The 22,905-nt window shown below is 35.9% G+C and overlaps 1 protein-coding gene across 1 annotated transcript in view; it reads left to right on the top strand.

Annotated features, from left to right (window-relative positions):
- LUZP2 (leucine zipper protein 2) overlaps window positions 1-22,905 on the top strand; it is a 248,677-nt gene that overhangs the window by 15,120 nt on the left and 210,652 nt on the right. Inside the window, exon 4 of the mRNA XM_021685868.1 lies at window positions 869-931. Coding sequence (XP_021541543.1) covers window positions 869-931 — 63 coding nt within the window. The remainder of the gene's footprint in view (window positions 1-868; window positions 932-22,905) is intronic.

Genomic DNA, 22,905 nt, shown 5'->3' with positions numbered 1-22,905 from the left:
TGTCAATTATATCATTAATCCATTACATGTCAAAATAATAATATTTTGAGTTTATTGAATTAAATAAAACATTAATAAAATTAATTTTATCTGTTTCCTTTTACTTTTTTAAGAAATGTGACTACCAGAAAATTAAAAATTGGAGACATTAAATATTTTATCCACTATCATAAAGTCACTTTTTATCAGCGTGAACTCTCACTGACTATAAAGTCTCAGATTTTAACAACTGTGCTATACTGATTTTTTTTTTTTTTCAAAATACTCAAGCAGATATACTCAGGCAGCAGAGGTGCTGTGTTTATGCAAATACAGTTTGAACAACTGACCTAAGGTTACAGATTCCAGCAATATCAAATTCAGAAGGAAACATCATGATTTCTTTGGTACGGTATTATAACATTCTGTGCTTTAGAGACCAGGAATATCACTATGCAATTGCTTTCCAACCTGCTATAGGTCAAAATTACCTGCAGAATGTTTTATGAATGGAGATTTCTAGGCCCAACCCTAGAATCTAGCTTTTTGTTGTTGTTGTTGTTTGTTTTGTTTTGTTTTTTTTAAAAAACCACACTTTTTAAATTGAGGTTTACATAGGTAAGAGAATCAGTTATAATACGCATGGTTTCTCAATTTAAAAAAATGAATCTTTTACTCCATGAGAAAAGCCTTTTTTATAATCAGTAGGTCTATGTATGAATTGGGCATGAAAGTTTGGTTAATGAAAATTTCAATCCTTTGTTCTTTTTCAATATTTGTTGATAAAGAGATAATCATTGTATTATGCTTCAAAATCATGACAATAAATTTATAAAAGCCATAGGAATGAATTTAAAATGTGCTTATATAATATTCCATTCATTTTCAGATTAATTTTTTAAAGACTGACATGGAAAGAAAGAGCAAAATGATTCGAGATCTCCAGAATGAGGTAAGATATATTTCAGGCAAATTTTATATAAATCAAAGCATAGACACAAACCCACATACGGATTTGCCACAACTTTTGGAGTATTGATTACATGCCAATTTGGCCTTTAGTTACGTACTAAGGAAAGGAATTGCACTGTTGAGAATTTCGAAGAGTAGGTAATCCCTACTTTTATATATATGTTAATGTTATTAGTTCATACCTCTCTAGTTCATTTTCTCCTCAAATTATACTTTGCTTGGGCTAATATTAAAAATTAATTTTCATTTCATAAATTCATCTGTCCACCCAATGACATTACAGGAGCTGAAGAAGAAGGCTATCTAGAAATTGACTTCATGATAGGAAGAGCCAATCTAGAATGAAAAATTTATTTGGGATCATCTTAAAGTAATGTAGAGTTGAACAGAAGTAAGCTGGAACAGCTTTCATTATAGCCTTTAAATTCTGAGAACCCTATAAAATATGTATTTTCTTTGTCTTGTTATATGACTACTTTATTTTCTACAATTCCTCCATCACATTTCTATTTCCACCTTTTTTCCTGAATGCAGTTAGTTAATTAGGACTCTTAAACCATGACTAATTAATGATACATTTTCCTTGATCAATCTCACTAATTATGATTTATTTTGAATCCCAAATCAATCACTTTAGACTTTCCTTGTTTCTTTTTCCTTCTCTCATTCTTTTGTTTGTCCATACCTTCCTTTTATTTTCTGAGACACTTAAACAATAGATGAGCCTCATTATGCACGTTATTCCTAAATGGTTGCCACCTTGATATCAAGTTTAAAAAATAGGCTTTACAAATGTTTTGGTATTAAGCATTCATCATCAGGACTCTGATTATGACATTAAAATGGTTTATCAGATGTGCATGTGCAAAGAATGCACAGAAGAAAGGAAAGCAAGACCGATTTTAAATGACTTTCTGATGATTCTCTTGTATTTTAATTCCTGTCTAATGTGTTTTTCTTCTGAGTGGTGTTTTTTGTTTGTTTGGTTGGTTTTTCTTTTTAGAGTGGGAGAAAGTGGGGGGGGATGGGTAGAGGAAAGAGAGAATTTTAAGCAGGCTCCATGCCTAGGAGCCCAACAAGGGGCTTAATCTCATGACTGATCATCATGAGCTGAACCAAAATCAACTAACTGTTCTGAGTGTTCTTAAGAGACTTAAGAATTTAAGATGAGTGGACTTGATGATAGTTTCCCTGAGGCGTGAATCTTCTTGATTTCCTGTTTATAGTGGAAAATATCAGCAGACCAGAGCTACTAGAATACTGGGTGTCCTGGATAATAATATCTTGTTCACTGGAGCTCAGTGAGAGGGTCAGATTACTCTAGTCAAACACTTCCAGGGATCATTTCAGACAAGGTGAATATTTCAAACATTAAAATCAGTATTAAAATAGGAAATAAAGAGGCCACCTGGGTGGTTCAGTCGTTAAGCATCTGCCTTCAGCTCAGGTCATGATCCCAGGGTCCTGGGATCGAGTCCCACATCGGGCTCCCTGCTCAGCGGGAAGCCTGCTTCTCCCTCCCCCACTCCCCCTGCTTGTGTTCCCTCTCTCACTGTGTCTCTCTCTGTCAAATAAATAAATAAAATCTTAAAAAATAAAATAAAATAAAATAGAAAATAAAGAACATTTGCCGGTGCATGCACAAACTCAAATACCAAACAACATGAGCACAGTTGTATAATAATGAAAGGATTATAGGTTAATTTATACCGCTAAGCATCATCGGTTAACTTTTAATCTTAGATAATTTTTTTAAATCTAGACTTTAAGAAGGAAGCACTTTCAAAATCAAAGTATAAATTATTCATAACAAATACATATAAAGACTAACAAAATATTTCGTTTCTGGGGGATACTTTTATAGGATAATATTCATTTTCTAAGTGTATAGGCTAGAGTAATTCTAAAACAAATACAACCTTACAGAAGTAATATCTGCTAAATGTAAGTAAGCTTTGTAATGAAATTTACTACTCACTTTCATTGTATTGAAAATCTGCAAGATGAAAACTCATAACTAGAGACAGTTTTTGACTTCAGCAAAACCTAATGGTGGGGGCGCCTGGGTGGCTCAGTTGGTTAAGTGGCTGCCTTCGGCTCAGGTCATGATCCCAGGGTCCTGGGTTCGAGCCCCCCATCGGGCTCCCTGCTCAGTGAAAAGCTTGCTTCTCGCTCTCCCTCTGCCTGCCTCTCTCCCTACTTATGCTATCTCTCTGTCAAATAAATAAATAAAATCTTAAAAAAAAAAAACTAATGGTGAACATATATCAATTGAATTTTTTTTTAATTTGACTCCTTTCTATTAATTCCTTGAAATTTAGGTTTATCATTTTGACAAATGATCATTATGTTTATAGACTAAACAAAATAATTGACACATACTCTGTACAGTAAAATTATATGGACACTGCCTGGAAGATTTTTAATTGAAGAGCAAGAGAAAAACCAAACAGGTAAATCAATTAAACAAAATATAAGGAGGTGAGAGAGAGAATACAGGTATAAAGATATTTCTGAAAGAAGCTTAAAGTCCCCTGAAAACTTCTGAGTGAGGGTATTAGGGAAGTTTCAGTAGAATAAGGGACTTTTGAAAATTTATTAAAGAATTATTGAAGAATCAGCATTTTTTTCCGTTATGTGAAGGTAACTATTAAAAGGCATCTTTAAATTAGCACCTAGGGATTTAGTTTTTACGATTTAAGATATCCCTTGGAGGGAAAAAAATACTTGGACTTTTTAAAAAGCAAATGCAGTGTTGGGCAGAAAGTTTCAAGTTATTGCCCTCTGCTTTTCTGCTTATATTTTCTTCCATGGAACATTCAAGTCAAATCTCTTCCCCCACAGTGTATTTCTTGGTACAGAATCATCATAGTAAGAATTAATAAATGATGGAATGATGCCAGTAAAGTTTTTAAAATTGTTTTGGTCTATATGTAATTTTTTCCTAACATGTTAAGGTTTGATGCAATCGGGGGAAAGCCTTATTACATTTTAGAGAACTCTTTTATGAATCCAAGGGAATAAGAAAATATACAGAAGAACCTCCCTTTAGTGCTGGTAGTGGCAGTTAGGTGCCTTCAGAACATTTTAAAAAAATGCTTTTCAATGCACCAATATATAGCTGTGCGTATAGAGGAGTCTGTTAAGACTTTTCCCTGCATTAAAAGAAGAGATTAGTGAAAAGTATGCCTTAGGTTTTAATTTTGATGATAATGTATTTATTGGAAGCAATTCCCTTTAGGATCTTCATCTCAGAGGAAGAAATACTAAATCTTAACTGTAAGGCTGCAAGTGATTGAGTATTTGGGATAAAAAATGTAAAATATCATATTATGGCTATGTTTTTATTGATATCATTATTATGTTCTTGATGCTATGATTACAAAGTTTCATGGTAAGTGGTCTTCCCATACATCCTGTGTTTTTAGTGTATGATTCTGCACAGTGTTAGATTTCTCACAATGTAAAACTTGATTTTGTAGTAGATACATCACCAACTTTCTAGTAATTTCCTATTCTGTCTCTGTTTTTGTTTTGTTTTGTTTTGTTTTGTTTTGATTTGTAGGAAGGCTAGTATGGCTACCTTAAATTATTTATTTTCATTATAGAAGTATAATTGACATGCAATGTTAAATTAGTTTCAGGTGTGTGATGCAGTGATTCTACAATTCTGTGCATTACTCAGTGCTCACTGTGAAACTGGTCATCATCTGTCACCACACAATGTTACTACGATATTATTGACTACATTCCCTATGCTGTACTTTTCATCTCCATGACTTAATTTATTTTATAACTGTAAGTTTGTACCTCTTACTCCCTTCCAGGTACTTCATCCTTTCCCCCACCCACCTCCCCTCTGGCAACCACCAGTTTGTTCTCTGTATTTAAGAGTTTGTTTGATTTTGTTTGTTTGTTCATTTGTTTGTTTGTTTTTAGATTCTCCATAAATGGAAAATCATATGGTATTTGATTTCTCTGACTTATTTCACTTAGCATAATATGCTCTAGGTCCATCCATGTTGTCACAAATGGTAAGGTCTCATTCTTTTTCATGGCTGAGTAATATTCTATTGTATATGTAACTGACATCTTTATCCATTCATCTATTGGTGCTTCCGTATCTTGGCTATTGTACATAATGCTGTAATAAACATAGGGATGCATATATCTTTTCAAATTAGTGTTTTCATTTTCTTTGGGTAAATACTCCATAGTGTAATTATTGGGTCATATGGTAGTTCTAGTTTTGGAACTTCCATACTGTTTTCTTCAGTGGTTATAGCAGTTTACATTCCCACCAAAAGTGCCTGTATTTTCCCTTTTCTCCACATCCTCACCAACACTTGTTATTTATCTTTTTGATACCAGCCATTCTGACAGGTATGAGGTGGTATCTCATTGCAGTTTTGATTTGCATTTTTCTGATGATTAGTGATGTTGAGCATCTTTTTATGTATCCATGTGTATTTAGGTTCTCTGCCAATTTTTTTAATCAAATGGTTTGTTTTTTTGGTGTTGAGTTGTATAATTTTGGGGGTATTTTGCATATTATTCTCTCATTAGATATATCATTTGCAAAAATCTTCTCCCATTCAGTAGGTTTCCTTTTTGTTTTCTTGATAGTTTCCCTTGCTGTGTAGAAGCTTCTTATTTTGATGTAGTCCCAGTAGTTTATTTTTGGTTTTGTTTCCTTGCCGGAGGAGACATACCCATAAACATGTTACTAGGGGTGATGTCTAAGAGATTACTGCCTATGTTTTTTCTATTTTTTAATTTATGTTTGTGTATGGTGTAAGAAAGTGGTCCAGTTTTATTCTTTTGCATGTAGCCATCCGGTTTTCCCAACACTGTTTATTGAAAAGACTGTCTTTTCCCCATTCTATGTTCTTGACTCCATTGTTGTGGATTGATTAACCATACAGACATCGGTTTATTTCTGGGCCCTTTATTCTGTTCCACTGATTTATGTGCCTATTTTTGTGCTGGTACCGTATTGTTTTGTTTAGTATAGCTTTGTCGTATATCTTGAAATCCGGGAGTATAATACTTCCAGCTTCGTTCTTCTCTCTCAAGATTGTTTTGACTATGCAAGTTTTTTTGTGGTTCCATACATATTTTAGGTTATTTGTCCTAGTTTTGTGAAAAAACTATATTGATAGGGATTGCCTTAAATCTGTAGATTGCTTTGGGTATGATGGGCATTTTAACAATACTAATTTTTGCAATCCATGAGCATGTAAGTCTTTCCACTCATTTGTATCATTTTCAATTTCTTTTATCAATGACTTATAGTTTACTGACTATAGGTCTTTCACCTCCTGGTTAAATTAATCCTAGATATTTTATTCTTTTTGGTGCAATTGTAAATGGGATTGTTTTCTTAATTTCTTTCTTCTGCTTCCTTATTAGTATATGGAAAAACAACAGACGTCTGTACTTTGATTATATATCCTGTGACCTTACTGAATTCACTTAACAGTCCTAGGAATTTTTCAGTGGAGTCTTTAGGGTTTTCTACATATAGTATCATGTTATTCTGCAAATAGTGAGAGTTTAGCTTTTTCCTTACCAGTGTGGGTGTCTTTTTATTTCTTTTTCCTGTCTGATTGTTGTAGTTAGGACTTCAGGTACTATGTTGAATAAAAGTGGTGAGAGTGGACATCATTGTCTTATTCTTGATCTTAGAGGAAGAGCTCTCAGTTTTTCACCTTTGAGTAAAATATTAGATGTGGGTTTTTCATTACGGCCTTTATTATGTTGAGTTATTTTCCTGATGAGCCTGCTTTGTTGAGGATTTTTATCATGAATGGATATTGTACTTTGTCAAATGCTTTTTCTCTATCTATTGAGATGATCATATAGTTTTTATCCTTCCTCTTGTTAATGTGACATATCACATTGACTGATTGTGAGTATTGAACGACTTTTGCATTCCTGGAATAAATTCCACTTTATTGTGGTGAATGATCTTTTTAATATATTTTTGAATTGTGTTTGCTAATATGTTTTTTAAGATTTTATTTATTTATTATTTATTTATTTATTATTGTCAGAGAGAGGGAACACAAGCAGGGGGAGTGCCAGGCAGAGGGAGAAGCAGGCTCCCCATTGAACAAGGAGCCCAGTGCGGGGCTCGATCCCAGGACCCTGGGATCATGACCTGAGCTGGAGGCAGATGCTTTAACCAACTGAGGCACCCAGGTGTCCCCGTTTGCTAATATTTTGTTGAGGATTTTTGCATCTGTGTTCATCAGAGATACTGGCTTGTAGCTTTGTTTTTTGTAGTGTCTTTGTCTGATTTTGGTATCAGAGTAATGTTGGCCTTGTAGAATGAATTCTGAAGTTTTCCTTCCTCTTCTGTTTTTTGGAATAGCTTAAGAAGAATAGGTGTTAACTCTTTTCAAAAAAAAAAAAATTGGTGGAATTCATCTATGAAGCATCTGGTCTTGGATTTTTGTTTGTTGGCAGTTTTTTGATTATCTGGTTTTGATACCTCATACAATCTATTTTCATTCATTCAATTACTTATTTTACATTTGGTTATTATTATATGGTTAGAACAAATATAAAAATTTGCACCAAAAAATAAAACAAAGAAACAAAAAAAACTCAGCCTCCTTTTTCTCACTTCCATATATATGATAACTTCATTATCATGTGATATAACCAATCTCACGGACTCCAAAGCTTAAAGTCTCTTTGACTTTGTACTTTCTAAACACCCTCTCTCCACTCTTCTTTACAGTTTTCTTTAAATTATTCATTTTACTCCCTAGTATAAAATAACTTTATCTATAATGGTCCTAGATATAAAAAAGGCTCAAGGAATGAGTAGGATAGTATGTAGTTATTGAAATATTAGACAAATTAGACATTGTGACGAGCATCTTTGATTAGTTGAACCTCCTCAATGAAATGTGTGATTTTGATAATGTCCAGGACTTTTTAAAGGAATATATATAGTTGGTAATACTTGATTTAGATTGGTATTAAAACATAGTCTGTAATTAGTAAATGGAGATAAAAGGGATGGGAGAGAGTGAAAAAAAAAAGGAGGGAGGGAAGTAGGGTGAAAGATGCCCATCCCCTCACCACTATTTTTTATGGTGGTTTGTTTTAAGATAGATTCTTATGATTGATTATTTTCCTGAGACTCATTCAAGATGGTTCAAGGTAAGGATAAAATAAATAATCACACTATTAATAATAATAATAATAATAATAGCAAAATGAAGAACTATAAAAGTGGGCCTCACTCTGCCCAGTGTTGGAGATCAGAATTTTGTCAAAGCTAATATGTCTCAGTGGCAGGCTTTCCCTCTCACCGTTAGCTCCATTTTTTTTCTTTTTAGTCTCTCAATTCTTTTGCTCATCTATTTATTGCATGGCTTAACCTGACTCTAAATTTCTAATGTGACTCCTCTAGCTTCTACTAATAACTGATGAATCTCTTTTTATGTTTGGTTTTATTGCTCTTGTTATAAGTGACTGGCATAAAATTCTTGTCACAGGTCAAGCCACTGACCAATCTGTAGATTTTCAAGTAATTCCAAATAGCCACTGACATATCCAGGGATATGAGGAATAGAACATGTGTTTGAGATGCAGTGCGCCAGTTGCTGTTCTCAGCTGTGACAAAAAGAATTCTCTGATAAGAAGAAAAGGATTTATATACAAAGTTGTTAGGAGAACTGAATACATGGCTTGTAGGCTGAGCTTTAGGAATAACCACAGTACACCCCGGAGCTGTTCGTCTTAAGGCAAGGCTACCTCTGCCAAGACCAGGAAGCTGCCGGATTTGTCCCCATCCCTGCAGACTCTGATATCATACAGCCCTATCCCTTGTGCATCTGACAGTGGATAACATCTATCCTGTTTTCTCATGTAACTAATTTCTGTATCTACATAAATATTATAGAGGTCATGTCTGATTAGCAAAGACTAAGTCATGTCTGCTTTGGAGCTATAATGAACTTTAAAAATGGAGGGGATTTGTTTGTTTTATTTCTAATTTGTTTCCTTGGTTTAATGCTATGGATAACATTCACATTGTAGAAACAGTTTTCCAAAATTTGGTAGCCTGTGTATTAACAGATTTTCTTTTCTTTTTTTTTTTTAAGATTTTATTTACTTATTTGACAGAGAGAGACACAGCGAGAGAGGGAACACAAGCAGGGGGAGTGGGAGAGGGAGAAGCAGGCTTCCCGCAGAGCAGGGAGCCCGATGCGAGACTCGATCCCAGGACCCTGGGATCATGACCTGAGCCGAAGACAGACGCTTAATGCCCCTCCCCCTAGCTCATGGTTTCTCTCTCTCTCTCAAAATAAATAAATAAGATCTTTGTAAAAAAAGAACAGAATTTAATAATAACATTTTTCCACATAATATATGACACATTAATAATTATGGGCGCGTGGGTGGCTCAGTTGGTTGAGCAACTGCCTTTGGCTCAGGTCATGGTCCTGGAGTCCCAGGATTGAGTCCCGCACCGGGCTCCCTGCTCGGCGGGGAGCCTGCTTCTCCCTCTGACCCTCCCCCCTCTCATGTGCTCTCTCTCTCTCTCTCTCATTTTCTCTCTTTCAAATAAATAAATAAAATCTTTAAAAAAAATAAAATAATTATGAAAATCACACAAATAATCATAGTAAACAGCTTAAAATAAGAATTTTACAATAAGGGGTGGCTGGGTACCTCAGTTGGTTAAGTGGCTGGCTGCCTTTGGCTCAGGTCATGATTCCAGGGTCCTGGGATCAAGCTCCGCTGAACAGGGAGCCCGCTTCTCCCTCTGTCCCTCCTCCCCACTTGTTCTCTCTCTCTCTTTCAAATAAATAAATAAAATCTTTAAAAAAAAGAATTTTACAATAAAATACTGTAAGAGGGCAGATGAGGGCAGGTGTGGTGGACAGGGAATGCTTTATTGAAGAGGTGACTTGAAAAAAAAAAGGGTTCAAATTTGTGGCTATTCACAACCAAGAAAGCAAACATAAAAAAAAGCTTGATATTGCAAACATTCCCTTGTAGGTGAAAGATTAGGGGTGCCTGGGTAACTCAGTTTGTTAAGCATCGGACTCTTGATTTCAGTTCAGCTCATGATCTCAGGGTCATGAGATTGAGTCCCATGTTGGGCTGGGGTCTCAACACGGACTGTGCTTAAGATGCTCTCCCTCTGCCCCTCCCCCTGCACGTTCACGATCTCGCTCTCTCAAACAAACAAACAAACAAACAAATAAATAAATATTTTTAAAAAGAAAGATTATTAGATATTTATTGGTGTAAGGAAAGCAGTTAATTTTGATGATTGTAGCTGAATCCAATCTCAGGCCAGCTTACTTGCAAAGCATGTATGTGTTTTTAGCATCCAGATTAACACTGTAGGTCTGTGTTACGAGAAGGCATTGGGGCAGCCAATCTGATAGAGCCAAAGCATAATACACAGAAAAGGAAATCTGAAAATCTCCCCTGTCAGATACATCTACATCAGTGATCTTTCTACTTTGCAAGGACACATGATTCATACTCAGCACTTCAGAAGTAAGCCAGAACTGCTGCTTTATGGGAGATTACAATCGACCTTAAATTTTACTTTATTTACTGTTGCAGTTAATTAATTCTGCCAAGTTCTAACTTACTGCATCAGAATGTTGGCTATATGCTTACATCTAAAATTGCATACAATTTTAGAAATGACTCTCCGTTGAAATTGTGTTACTTGTGCTCTTGGAGGCAACAGGGTCCCCGTTTCTGTTTTCTGACAAGGGGACAGCTAGTGTTCTCCGCCATGCTTCAAGTAAAGGAGAAGAGTTTGCTTTCTTAATTTCATGTATTTTATAAACATTATGTTTTTTATGTACCTCAGAATATTAATTTAATAAATGGAAAAACAAGGCATGTAAGACACTTAGCACATACTTAGCTCTTAACAAATGGGAACTATCATTGTCATTGTAATTGCTGTCACTGGATTCTGAGGTAAAATTAGTTCATCAGTAAGCAGTGCTATATACAAATAAATATTTGCTTACGGAATGGTTCTAAACAAACAAAAACTCCGTATGTATCTTAAATAAAAACACTAAGGTAGGACATTACTCTACCTCTCTAATTTTTAGACAGTCTCATTCCATCTCTCAAAATGTCTCTCTCCATATGGCAGACAAGAAGACAAAGAACCGTCTGATTAACATCCTACCTGTTTAGAAACAATAGCCAAATGAGACCATCCTTTCAGACTGGACAAGCAAAATAATCCCAGAGAAGATTCTGATTTATTCACATGCCTGGGACACTCACCATGGCCAGGGGAAGGGGTGCTTTATTTGGCTGTGAATGAGTCACATTTCTGCCCTTTTGTTAAATGGGATTAGCCCTATTGAAAACAGATGGATTTCCCACAGGACAGAAAAGTTCATTGCAAAAGAGTGAGTAGATATTAGATTCATAAAATGTATCCAGAAATCCACTGAATACATCTGTCACTCCCTGTCATCCTCACTCATTTCCTTACTGTCCCTGAGATCAGAGCCTGTAAGTAATTTTAATCGTTTCAGGTCCCAAGTCATGCACAATGTATTTGCATCACCATATTTTTGTTAGCAATGCTCCCTTGCAAATAATTCCACCCTCATTCCAAACATATTAAATATCTTCACTCTTCTCATTTTATGTTTACTTGCTACATTCAAATTTTCAATAACAATGGCACTAGGGAAACTTTAGTCCTATAACACCAGGTAAGTGATCATCTCTGTCTCTGTGCCTGGAAGGAAATGGTAGAACTGCTTTGTGTTTTTTTGTTTTTGTTTTTGTTTTTTAAAGATTATTATTTATTTGAGAGAGAGAGAGAGAATGAGAGAGAGAGAGGGAGCATGAGAGAGGGGAGGGTCAGAGGGAGAAGCAGACTCCCCGCTGAGCAGGGAGCCCGATGTGGGACTCAATCCCGGGACTCCAGGATCATGACCTGAGCTGAAGGCAGATGCTTAACCTACTGAGCCACCCAGGCGCCCCAGAACTGCTTTGTTTTTAATAGTCAGAGATACATTATTATGTTGTATTTTCTTCTCTGCCCCTCCTTCTCTCCATTATCACCTCCTTTGTGCATCATGGATTCAACATCATTACTGGCATCTATGTGCCTACCCAGCCTTTATGTCCAAACTTGAAATGGGGTTTATCCCTTCCATGACAACTTTACATGTTAAGTAGTCTTTACTCAAGAACGTAGATTGGTATGTGGGAGGGCGAAGAAGCTACAACTAGTTAGAGGTGTGAGAAGAGGAAATTTGTGAGGGGAATCCATTTAAACAAGTTTGAGAAGATGGAATGGTTGACAAGGAGAAGAAACAAATCTAAATAACAATGACTTAAAATTATAAATATACACACAATATCCCAGTTAATCCATAATGGAAGTGCATATGACACGAGTTTGTAGGTTTTGTGTTAGTATTATCTTCAGAATTACTACATGGGATAGCTATGCCTCTGAGAACTTTTAAAAAATCAGAAAAGCTCGCTTGAATTTTTTAACTCTAAACACAGTGGGATCAGGTTCTTTATTCTCTTAATAATTTGAATACATAAATACTAATTTTATAAGGGATTATTCCCTGAGGGAAAAGTGGCATGGTAAAGGACTATTTTCTGAGCTCATCATTATATAGTTTCATTTTAGAAAGTAATAGTGTGTCCAAAATAGATCATTCTTTTAACGGAAAAATAGCAAACTTCTTTGTACCACACCAAAATCGAAAGTATAAGGCTACAATTTAAGACAATTTAGAGCCTTGTTCTAAAATTCATGAGTAATAGAAAAATCTCTGATCCCTCATCTTGCTTTTTTTCTTTATAGCAACTAACATTTCTTAAAATTGTATTACATAATTCGTTGATTTACTTGTTCATTTTCATTCTCTGAGAGAGGGGGCTGTGTGAGGACAAAGTAGTGAGAGATGTGACTCTGCTGGCCTTGAAGATGGGAAAGATGCAGCCATCAGCCAGCGAAAGCCAGTAACCATGAGGGATTGCAAGAGGCAAGGAACACACTCTCTCCTAGGGCCTCTGGAAGGAGCTCAACTCTAGACACTGTCATTTTGGCCTGTTGACTTTTTTGGGGGGGAGGGAGATGGTATCTTTTATTTTTTATTTTATTTTTAAATTCAAGTATAATTACAGTGTCCTATTACTTTCAGGCATAGAATACAATAATTCAACAATCTTATAGCATTTCTCAGTGCTCAATCAAGTATACTCTTAATCCCCTTAATCTATTTCACACATCCCACCCTCCACCCCTCGCCACCTTCCTTCTGGCAACTACTAGTTTGTTCCCTGTATTTAAGAGTCTGTTTTTTTTGTTTGTTTGTTTTTGTCTCTTGTTTGTTTGTTTTGTTTCTTAAATTCCACATATGAGTGAATCTTATGGTATTTGTCTTTCTCTATCTGACTTATTTCAGTTAGCTTAATACCCTCTAGGTTCATCCATTTTTTTTTTTCGTTAAAGATTTTATTTCTTTATTTGACAGAGAGGGAGACACAGCGAGAGAGGGAACACAAGCAGGGGGAGTGGGAGAGAGAGAAGCAGGCTTCCCATGGAACAGGGAGCCCGATGCGGGGCTCGATCCTAGGACCCTGGGATCATGACCTGAGCCAAAGGCAGATGCTTAACGACTGAGCCACCCAGGCGCCCCATCCATGTTGTTACAAATGGCAAGATTTCATTCTTTTTTATGGCTGAATAAGAGTCTATTGTAGATACACCACATTTCCTTTATCCATTCATCTATCTATGGATGGACTTTTGGTTGCTTCCATATCTTGTCGGTCTGTTGACGTGTGACTTTTGGCTTCCAGAATTGTTAGACAATGAATTTCTCTTGGTTTAAGCCACCTAGTTTGTGGCAATTACTTACAGTGGCCTCAGGAAGCTAATACAGTAGGGATTGGATGGGGCAAGTATGCAGGTTATCATTAACAATAATTACTTAAGTGTATTATATGATGGCAGATACTATGCCCCCAATTAATTTTGAAACTGAACTAAAACTCTGGCAAGAATTCCATTTGTCCACGTGAATACAATTATATATGATGGTAAAATACTCATCTGTTTCATCTTAAACCATAATTTATACATGCCTGTTGGGTCCTGGGCATTGTGCTGCAGGGCAGAAATAAGATCAAAAACGATTTCCAAGCCTTGTTGCAAGTCTTCGTCTTATGTGGGAAGGACCTCTCAAAACCACATAATATTATATAATAGTAACATAATAGATACTAGGGACCAAGCATTTTACTTGTTTGTACAAAAAATATTAAGCAGGACATTTGCTAGCACTGGGGTGGACCTATGATGACAATGACGACGATGTCAGCTAACACTTCCCCAGTGTTTACTCTGTATATAGGACCAGTGGGGGCCAGTCTGCGTATGACCATGTTAAGGGCTTTACATGCGTTATCCCACTCAATCTAAGCAACTAGCTTGTTTGTTTGTTTGTTTTCACGGTTTGTTTTGTTTAATATAATGATCTCTGGTTCATAGAACTGGGTGAGTCATGATCTGGGGTTCTTGGGCTCCTGGAAAACCTTCATCACGTGACACTGGTTCTGCACAGGCCCTTAAGAAATAAACTATTTTTGATGAACACTAGTAAAGACAACAACCAACATGTGAGCAAAACCTTATTAAAGTCCCCTTTAATATCATCATCCATAGTTTTTACATGAACGAATGAAGGGACAGAGAGGTAAAAGTTACACAGTCAGTCGTGGAGTTGGGATTTGAAACCAGACGGTCATGACATGAGAGGTAATACTTGCTGCTCTTAATTAGAGCTTATGCTGGGAATTCAAGTTACCAAATTCAATCTTTCATCATTCTTGTACTAAGCCTAACTGAAGTTTGAAGATCTTTCTACCTCCTTTAAATGTAATTTCAACCATCAACTGAAATACTTCACCTTTTGCCACTTCTGTTTTTTTTTTTTTTTTTTTCCCCTCCTCACCACTTCTGTGAATGGTTTATTCACCTCGATAGAGTGAAAATCCTAGGTTTCATTTCAGCCTCAGGGAAACTTAGTGAGACTTAGTGAATCATTAGTACAGAGGAACTTTTTGTACTCTGCGCTGAAATAAAAATATTAACATTGTTGGAATTGATTGAACCTACCGTAGTTGACACTCAAAATGGTAATGGGTCCTTATGTGTGAAGGTTGCGGAAAGCAACACTAGATGGAGCGATGTTGTCCATCATTCACTGAGGCCTGTGTTCCAAAAATGTTTATAGCCCCAGGCAAGAGAAACTGCCATTTCCATTATCATTTGCCATTTTCTCTAAAAAAAAAATAGATTTCTTAACATATCATGGTGCATGTTAATAACGTAAAACTTGTGTCAGGAAATTATGAATGAGTTGCTATTTCATAGAAACATTTTTGTACATTAAGAACCTTCTAAAACCATGTATTTTACCCTATTTAAATTTAGCACTTCACACTGACTTATAATCTCTTCCTTACTCAGAACAGTTTTTTTGTTTGTTTTTTTTTTTTAAACTAGGTGTCTTTCTCTATGCTTCTGAAACTTCAAGATATCTGAGAACAGCCAGGGATCTTGTAAAAATGCAGATTCTGATTAAGATCAGGGCCTGTATTCTGCATTTCTAACAAGTTCCCAAGTGATACCAATACAGCCAGTGTATGGGCCACACTTTGAATAGAAAGTCTCTTAATAAGTGGTTCTCAACTGCTGCTCAGTGGTCAGGTGCTGGCTGGCTACTAATGATCGTTTGGAGAGCTTCTCTAGTGTAGAGACTTCTGAATGATGTTTAGAGATTCCGTGTCGGGGCTTGTGACCCGAGGCTCGGCCATCTGCATTTCTTCAGTGTAGGTAGAAGGGATTCTGTTGTTTAGATGAAGAGTTCTCAAAAGTGTCAGGGAATGTGTTCACTTCATAGCTCTGAAGGGCTCTTATAATAAGGATTTAAATAATTTTATACTCACAGAAAATAAGGCATCTGGAATGTTAAGAAATAAGACCCAGATTTAAAGCCTCTGCTCCAAAGCATGTATGCTCTCAGTCTCCTGCTGTATGACCACCCTGCTTCAGAACGACCTTCCTCCTCCTCCTCATCTTTTATCACCACTCTCACAACTATTTAAGAACTTAGCGTCTATCACACAGTTGATACTCAGTAAGTACTTGCTCTTCTGAACAATAAAAATACCTCACCAGAGGAGGAGAAGAAACAGCCACTCTCATCAACCACTCCCATGCCTAGCATTTTACACGTGTAATTGCACTTCTTGGCAGCAAGCAAGCAAGCAAGCCCCTTTATATACATGATTTCGCTTTGCACAATCCAGAAGTCAAGCAGAACACATTCTGAAATGGAAGAAAGAGGTAAGGAAAACTAAATCCTCGAGACTGTTCAAGTTGCTTAATTTCATAGAGCTAGAAGAGAGCAGAGAAGGAACTAGGCACTCCATTTTCTCCCTCTCCTTTTAAGATGCTTTTCTCACCCTACCTACTATTCTTCCACCTCGGTGACTATCGACTTCGAAATAGATGTGAAACTAACCACCTAAATAACTCTTTTAATCTTTCTACATATCATATGCAGGCATGCAGTGTCTAAGCTCACTATTCTTGCCGCAGCTGTGAGAAAAGAAACCTCTTTTTGTATTCTTCATAAAGCTGTTTCTGTCATGTTGGATGCTGCACCTCTCATATTCCCATGGATTTCTTATTTTCTAGATGAGATTTTACCTCCTTTGACGTAATGGAGAACAGCTATTATGGGTTTTCAATGAAATTACGCTTACCCTTTTTTTTTCTAAACAAGACTAACAGAATTTTATAACTTTCCTTGTAATTAAAACTTACCTGATACATGAATTTGCTAGCTATAACTAAAAATTTTTTTTTTATTTTTAAGAGATAAACAAAAAGGAATTTAGAATTTTCAATTATCAGCTGATATGTATTTGCAAGTAAGGTTTTAATATTTTTCAGGTTTCGGGAATAAGGTTTCCTATCAAAATGACTGTGCTAGTAATGCATTTTGAATTATTTTACCATTTAAAAAAGAAAAAAAAATAGCCCTTTCTTGTGCAGTAATAGTTGGATATTGGTCACTGAAAGGCAGTTTCCTTAGAAGTTTTATTTATTAAGCTGTGAATCTCAAACTAGTTTTTGTAGACAATCTCAAAATTTCATACATTTCAGACATCTTTTACATTTCAGAACATATAAGTTATGTATTGTACTCTTTATTATTGTAGTATATATAAGTTATTTATTGTACTCTTTATTATTGCAGTGTATATGCTACTTACCTATAGTCTGTCACTCACTGCCTCCTTTGGTCACCAGTAGAATTTAAAATAAGATAGTGTGGTGGAAACAGCCATATGTCTGCCAATGTCCCTTCTCCCAGTCTTGCATTTGGTAATACAAGTGAGTTTTAGCAGGAAATTTACACCTACTTAGCTAGGGGCTCCATTTACAAGCCTCCCAGCATCTGTTGCAGTTAGGAACACATGACCATCTTCTGGGCAGCAGACATGAACAGAACTGAGTCCATGGCTATATAAAAAAGAGAAAATTGTAGTTGTTCTTTTAGATATTTAATCTTTTTTTTTTTTTCCCCCCCACTGAGTGACCTTTATTCAGTATGACTAAATGGTAAGTTCTTGTTCAGTCTGGAAACTCCTTTTAGGCCCAAAATTGTTCTTAACGTGTTTCATATCTTATTTGAGAGGATTTTTTTTTCTCTCTCTCTTTTGTTTTTGTTCAAATAAGGCAAAATATTGTCATCATAACTGTATATTTGTCCTTCAACTTTTGTGGAAAACTTTTCTTCATCCCTACAGATTTTATCAGACCTAGATTAAGGCCCCCTTCTCTGTGCTCTGGCACTGCTCTAGATTTCTCATATCTTAAAAGTTACCACACTGTGTTGCACTTGTCTATGGCTGGGTGGGGCAAGTACCTATTTGTTCTCTCTCTATCCCCAATTTCTAATGCAGTACATGATACATGGTAAGTTTTTAATAAGTAACTAAAGAGTACCTGACCGGAGTCCTCTTAAGTGTATACCTCTATTTTGGGGAAGAAGGGGGATTATTTTTCTCCTTTCAGGATCAACACTCTGGGAGATAGAAAATGAAACCTATTTTGGTTCCTAAACTATTTGGGATTTTTATTGAAAACAGTGCTATTTGTGCAGCTCCTAAGGCTTCCCTTCTGTTGGACCATTAAATGCACCCCCAGACACAGAATGTGAAACTGTTAGTGAATCACTTCATGTTCAATGTATTGTGACTCAACAGAATGGAGCACAGCACAACCTTTATGGAAGCGGACACAGAACTTTCTTTTTTCAACAGTGTCAGAGGCAAGCTTTTTAAGATAGTTAAGTTCCCTTAATTGGGTAGAAAATCTATCTTGTTCAGATTACACTTTTTTTTCTTTTTATTTATCTCATAAGTTTAGAATCCTTATCATTTTAACCATCATTAATTTTGAAAATATCTACCAAAACATCTTACTTATTAATTAAGAATCTTTGAAGATTTCCTTGGAAAAAATGGCGATATAATAAATTGTAAGGATACATTTGCATCAGTGTATTTACTTAGTAGTGTTGGTTCAGTTAGATTTTTTATGGACATCCTCTTCTTTCCTTTGGAAGTTGCTCATTGACTGTGCCACAAAACGGTAAATAATCTGTTTCCTTTCCAAAGCAAGCTGAGTGCACTGTCTGGCAATAAAGAATCAGAATCTCCATTCTGTCAGTTTTATCACAAGAAGTCTCTTTTTCTAAAGCCATGGGGTCAAACACTATGTTTTATGAAATTCCTGTTAATTCAAAGAGTGTCCGAATCCTCCACCTGAATAGAACAGTAGTGAATTGGGAGCTATGTAGAAGTAATTCTTGTTGCACTATATGCTCCTCACTGTAGAAAGGTAGAATCTGCACAAAAGCTCAATTTTGTATCACTCTTATCTTCCAACGTATGATCATTTTTGCTACACATATATGTTAGGCGTGAGTGCACATGCATGAATAAATACATACACATATATTTACGTAAAAGTATTTAGATATTAGATAGAACTCACTTGAGATCAGCCTTTTGGGAAACTGAGTAAACTTGATCCAAATACGAATTTCATGGCTTTGTGAACGTGTAGAACCCAATGTCTGTAGGTTCCATGTGTCACAAATACTTCATCCCCGCAATCAGATACCATTCAGGTCAAATCTTCTTTGAAAGACACCTTTGATGCCTTTTCATACCCCCATGTAAATTGATTGGCTTCCTCATCTGTTCCTGTCGCAGGTGGTGTGTATCTCTCTATTGTGGCTTTCCTCACATTGCTGGCTAGTTTCTGTCCATGTGGAGCTCATCTGCCACACTCTGAGGAACTGCTACACGCTAAATTCCTCAGGGCAGGAAAGAAGGGAGAAAGGAAAAAGGAGTTAACTATGGGAGGCTTGAATAAATGTATGGGTGTGTGGATTTATGGTTACTGATATGTTAAAAAGGCATGGCAGCTTTGATTTTAAGTGTCAATATGTGCATTATTAAAGTGTGGGCCTTGCTTGGAAATGTTTCCCTTAGTAATTTAAGTAGTCTGTGACCTGTGAAGACATGGTTATTTACTTGGAAGTATTAATGGTGTATCTGTAGAAGTGTATGACATTTCATTAGGAAGTTTAATTAGCTTTTCAAGGTGATCTTGGTAGTCAGTTCCATCCTAACATGTTACTATAATATGATCGGAGTGAGGAAGAAAAACTCAGTTAAGATAAACAAATAATTATGACCGATGTGAAAATATTGCCAGGATTCTGCCTAAGTGATCTTTTATACAGCACTGAAGCCAGAGGAAATCTCAGGCGACATCTTGCCCACCGGTCTCCTTTTATAGGTGAAAAGCTCTAAGCTTTAAAAAGACCAGGCTGATTCTTTGTACAGTTGCTTTTTCACTAACTGGCGCTAGTTAGAACTCACAGAAACTGTAACTTCCGGCCACCATTCTCCAAGTGCAGTTATTTGAGTTTGTGCTTCTGTGGTTTGGTTATTTTAGCCCTGCAGGTAGAGTCAGGGCTGGTGGTGGTAGTGAGCGCACCATTGCATTCACTTATGTTCACTTGGTGGGGGCCATTTGTCCCCCACTGGCACTTGGTAAATAATTACATTTTTTATCCAAGCCCTTACAAAACCCTTAGGGGTGTGAAGAGATTGTATTGTGTATCTTAGGGCAACCTAAAAATAAGTAGCATATTATGTATTTTGTAATTTTTATTTTATTATTTATGTGAATTTATGTGTTCATATTTAAAATATATTTAATACATATTTATAGATAAGACATTTTATTTATTTTAAGATTTTATTTATTTTTTTTAGAGAGGGAGAGACGAGCATGAGTGGGGGGAGGGGCAGAGGGCGAGGGAAAGAACCTCAAGCAGCCCCCGGTGAGAGCGGAACCGGAGGTGGGGCTCAATCTCATGATTTTGAGATTATGACCTGGGCTGAAACCAAGAGTTGGATGCTTAGCCCATGGAGCCACCCAAGCACCCCTATATAAGACATTTTAAAGGGTTAATTTATTTTCCAACTATAATTACATGCATGCATGTTCAATATAGAAACAAAAAAAAAACTTGAACAAAGAAAATAATAAAAAAATTATGTTTTATTTTTTGTACCATGGAAAGAATTGTTAGAATATGTGAGCCTATTTATCAAATATAGTCTGATCCCTCTGCAAATGGAATATATCATGTTTTTCTCTCCAGTTGTTATTTATACAGATTTTCTCATGGTCCTAAAATTTTTGGTAAACATCAGATTAATGGTTGCTTATTTATAACACCTGTCCCTCACTTAAAGAAATTATCTATCAATCTAATTATCTAATGATCTATCTATTTACATAATAATTAATTTAATGAGTCTGTCCTGGAATAGATTATATATTCGCCTACATTTTCTTTGAGATATTGTTGTCATGGACAAATTTTCAATAAGAAAAGTCTGTATCAGGGGTACCTGGGTGGCTCAGTCGGTTAAGCGTCTGCCTTCGGCTCAGGTCATGATCCCAGGGTCCTGGGATGGAGCCTGGCGTCAGGCTCTCTGCTCCTAGGGCAGCCTGCTTCTCCCTCTGCCCCCTGCTCATGCTCTCTCCCTCACTATCTCTCTCTCTCAAATAAATAAATAAAATATTTTTTTTTAAAAAAAGAAAAGTGTATTATCGGTAAGTAGAATGATGCTATCTGTACATTCTTTAGTAGGATTTGTACACTTGGAAAATACTGATTGCCACTGAAACATAGAAGGACTGAGAGCTTTTTTTTTTAATCTAATTCAGTCCCAGTTAATAAATATAATTGAAGAATAAATGGGTAATTAAATGTTCCTGTTGACTCAAGTTATGCAAGCTCTGACCTATGATTTTTAAAAGACCTTATTATTTCCACATCTATAATTAGGCATCCTTCTGAAACTTCAGCCAATTAAGTTCTTATAAAATTAAGCTCCTCTTATTCCGTATCTTCCAGAGCCTGAAGCTCAACATGTAAGTGTCAGTTGTGTTTTTCCATGACTCCAGATATGAAGTAAAAAAAAAACTGAGTTGAATGTATATTGGTTGTAAGTTCAGCAGTTTTGGTAGGCTTAATTCTTTCTTCCTTCAACTATAAAATAGAGATAAACATAATCTCTACCTCATAGACTTATTGTGAAAACTTGAATGTATGGAAGTGCTGAGAACAGTCACTGGCTTACAGTCAGCATCTCGTTAATGTTAGCTATAATCTCCGTAATTATTATCATCATTGGGAATTAATAGTAAAATAGATAAAATTGCATATTGTTGTCAAGTGGTTTTCACTTACATCTATTAAAAATATCAGTGTGAGCAGTGATAGGAAATCACACAGTTGAGATTTCTAATTGATTTGTTTTGGGTTACTCACAGTTTTTTCATGGCTCTCTCTAACACCCACCTCAAGATCCTTTGTTTTCTTTTAAGATTCTTCTTTCTCTCACATTTGTTTTCTCCTCAAGATCCTTCTTTCTCTCACATTTGTTTTCTCCTCAAGATCCTTCTTTCCCTCACATTTATTTTCTTTGCAGTATGTTAAAAGCAGATGGGAAGTGGGGTTTATATTCGACACTTGTCCTTACAGCCAACAAAACTAGGTTCTCTATGCAACATGCTTGACTGTGGTGTACTTGGGGTGTCAAAAGAATCAGTATTTTTGAAAGCATGTTACTGCTGATCCCTGCCAGTGTGCAGAGCCCTGATCACTGCAAGAGCCGGTGACTGGGACACCACCTGAGTGGAATGAGCTGGATTTATTCATGAATTCTCCTTGCTACATGCTGTTTCTAACAATTACATAGGAACCTCAAAGTCAAGATAAGATAATTAAGACTGGACAGAGAGTTCTGGAAGTTTGATTATGTTTTCACAACCATGTAGAACACCACAGCATGTGAAAAGTATAAGTAAAAATAAGATGAAAAGCAGGAATTAAATTTATGTTTGGTATATCTCTAGCTCCATCTCCAATTTTATATCTTCTTCAACTCTGAATCTTCAGAAATGTGTCTACCCCTATAATATATGTTGTATCACATATATGTATTTTACCAAATAAATATTTATAGATACCAACATATACATGCATACATGTGTGTGAAACTTAGACCCCAACTTTATCTGTCTGACTATGAAAACATGTTATTTTCCCAAATACTATTTCTTAACTCCATTATCAGATGTAAGACTGTATATTATTAAAATTTCAATTTTTAAAGAGAATGACTATTTATGTGTTCTCTTCGTGACATGTCTATTTAGGGAATCATTTGTAGAACACATTGGCAATTCCACCATTTGACATTCCTATAGACAACTAAATAGATGTCTTT

The sequence above is a fragment of the Neomonachus schauinslandi genome, chromosome 11, assembly GCF_002201575.2.
Source record: "Neomonachus schauinslandi chromosome 11, ASM220157v2, whole genome shotgun sequence".
Taxonomy (NCBI): domain Eukaryota; kingdom Metazoa; phylum Chordata; class Mammalia; order Carnivora; family Phocidae; genus Neomonachus; species Neomonachus schauinslandi.
This window is presented reverse-complemented; position numbering and strand designations above follow the sequence as displayed.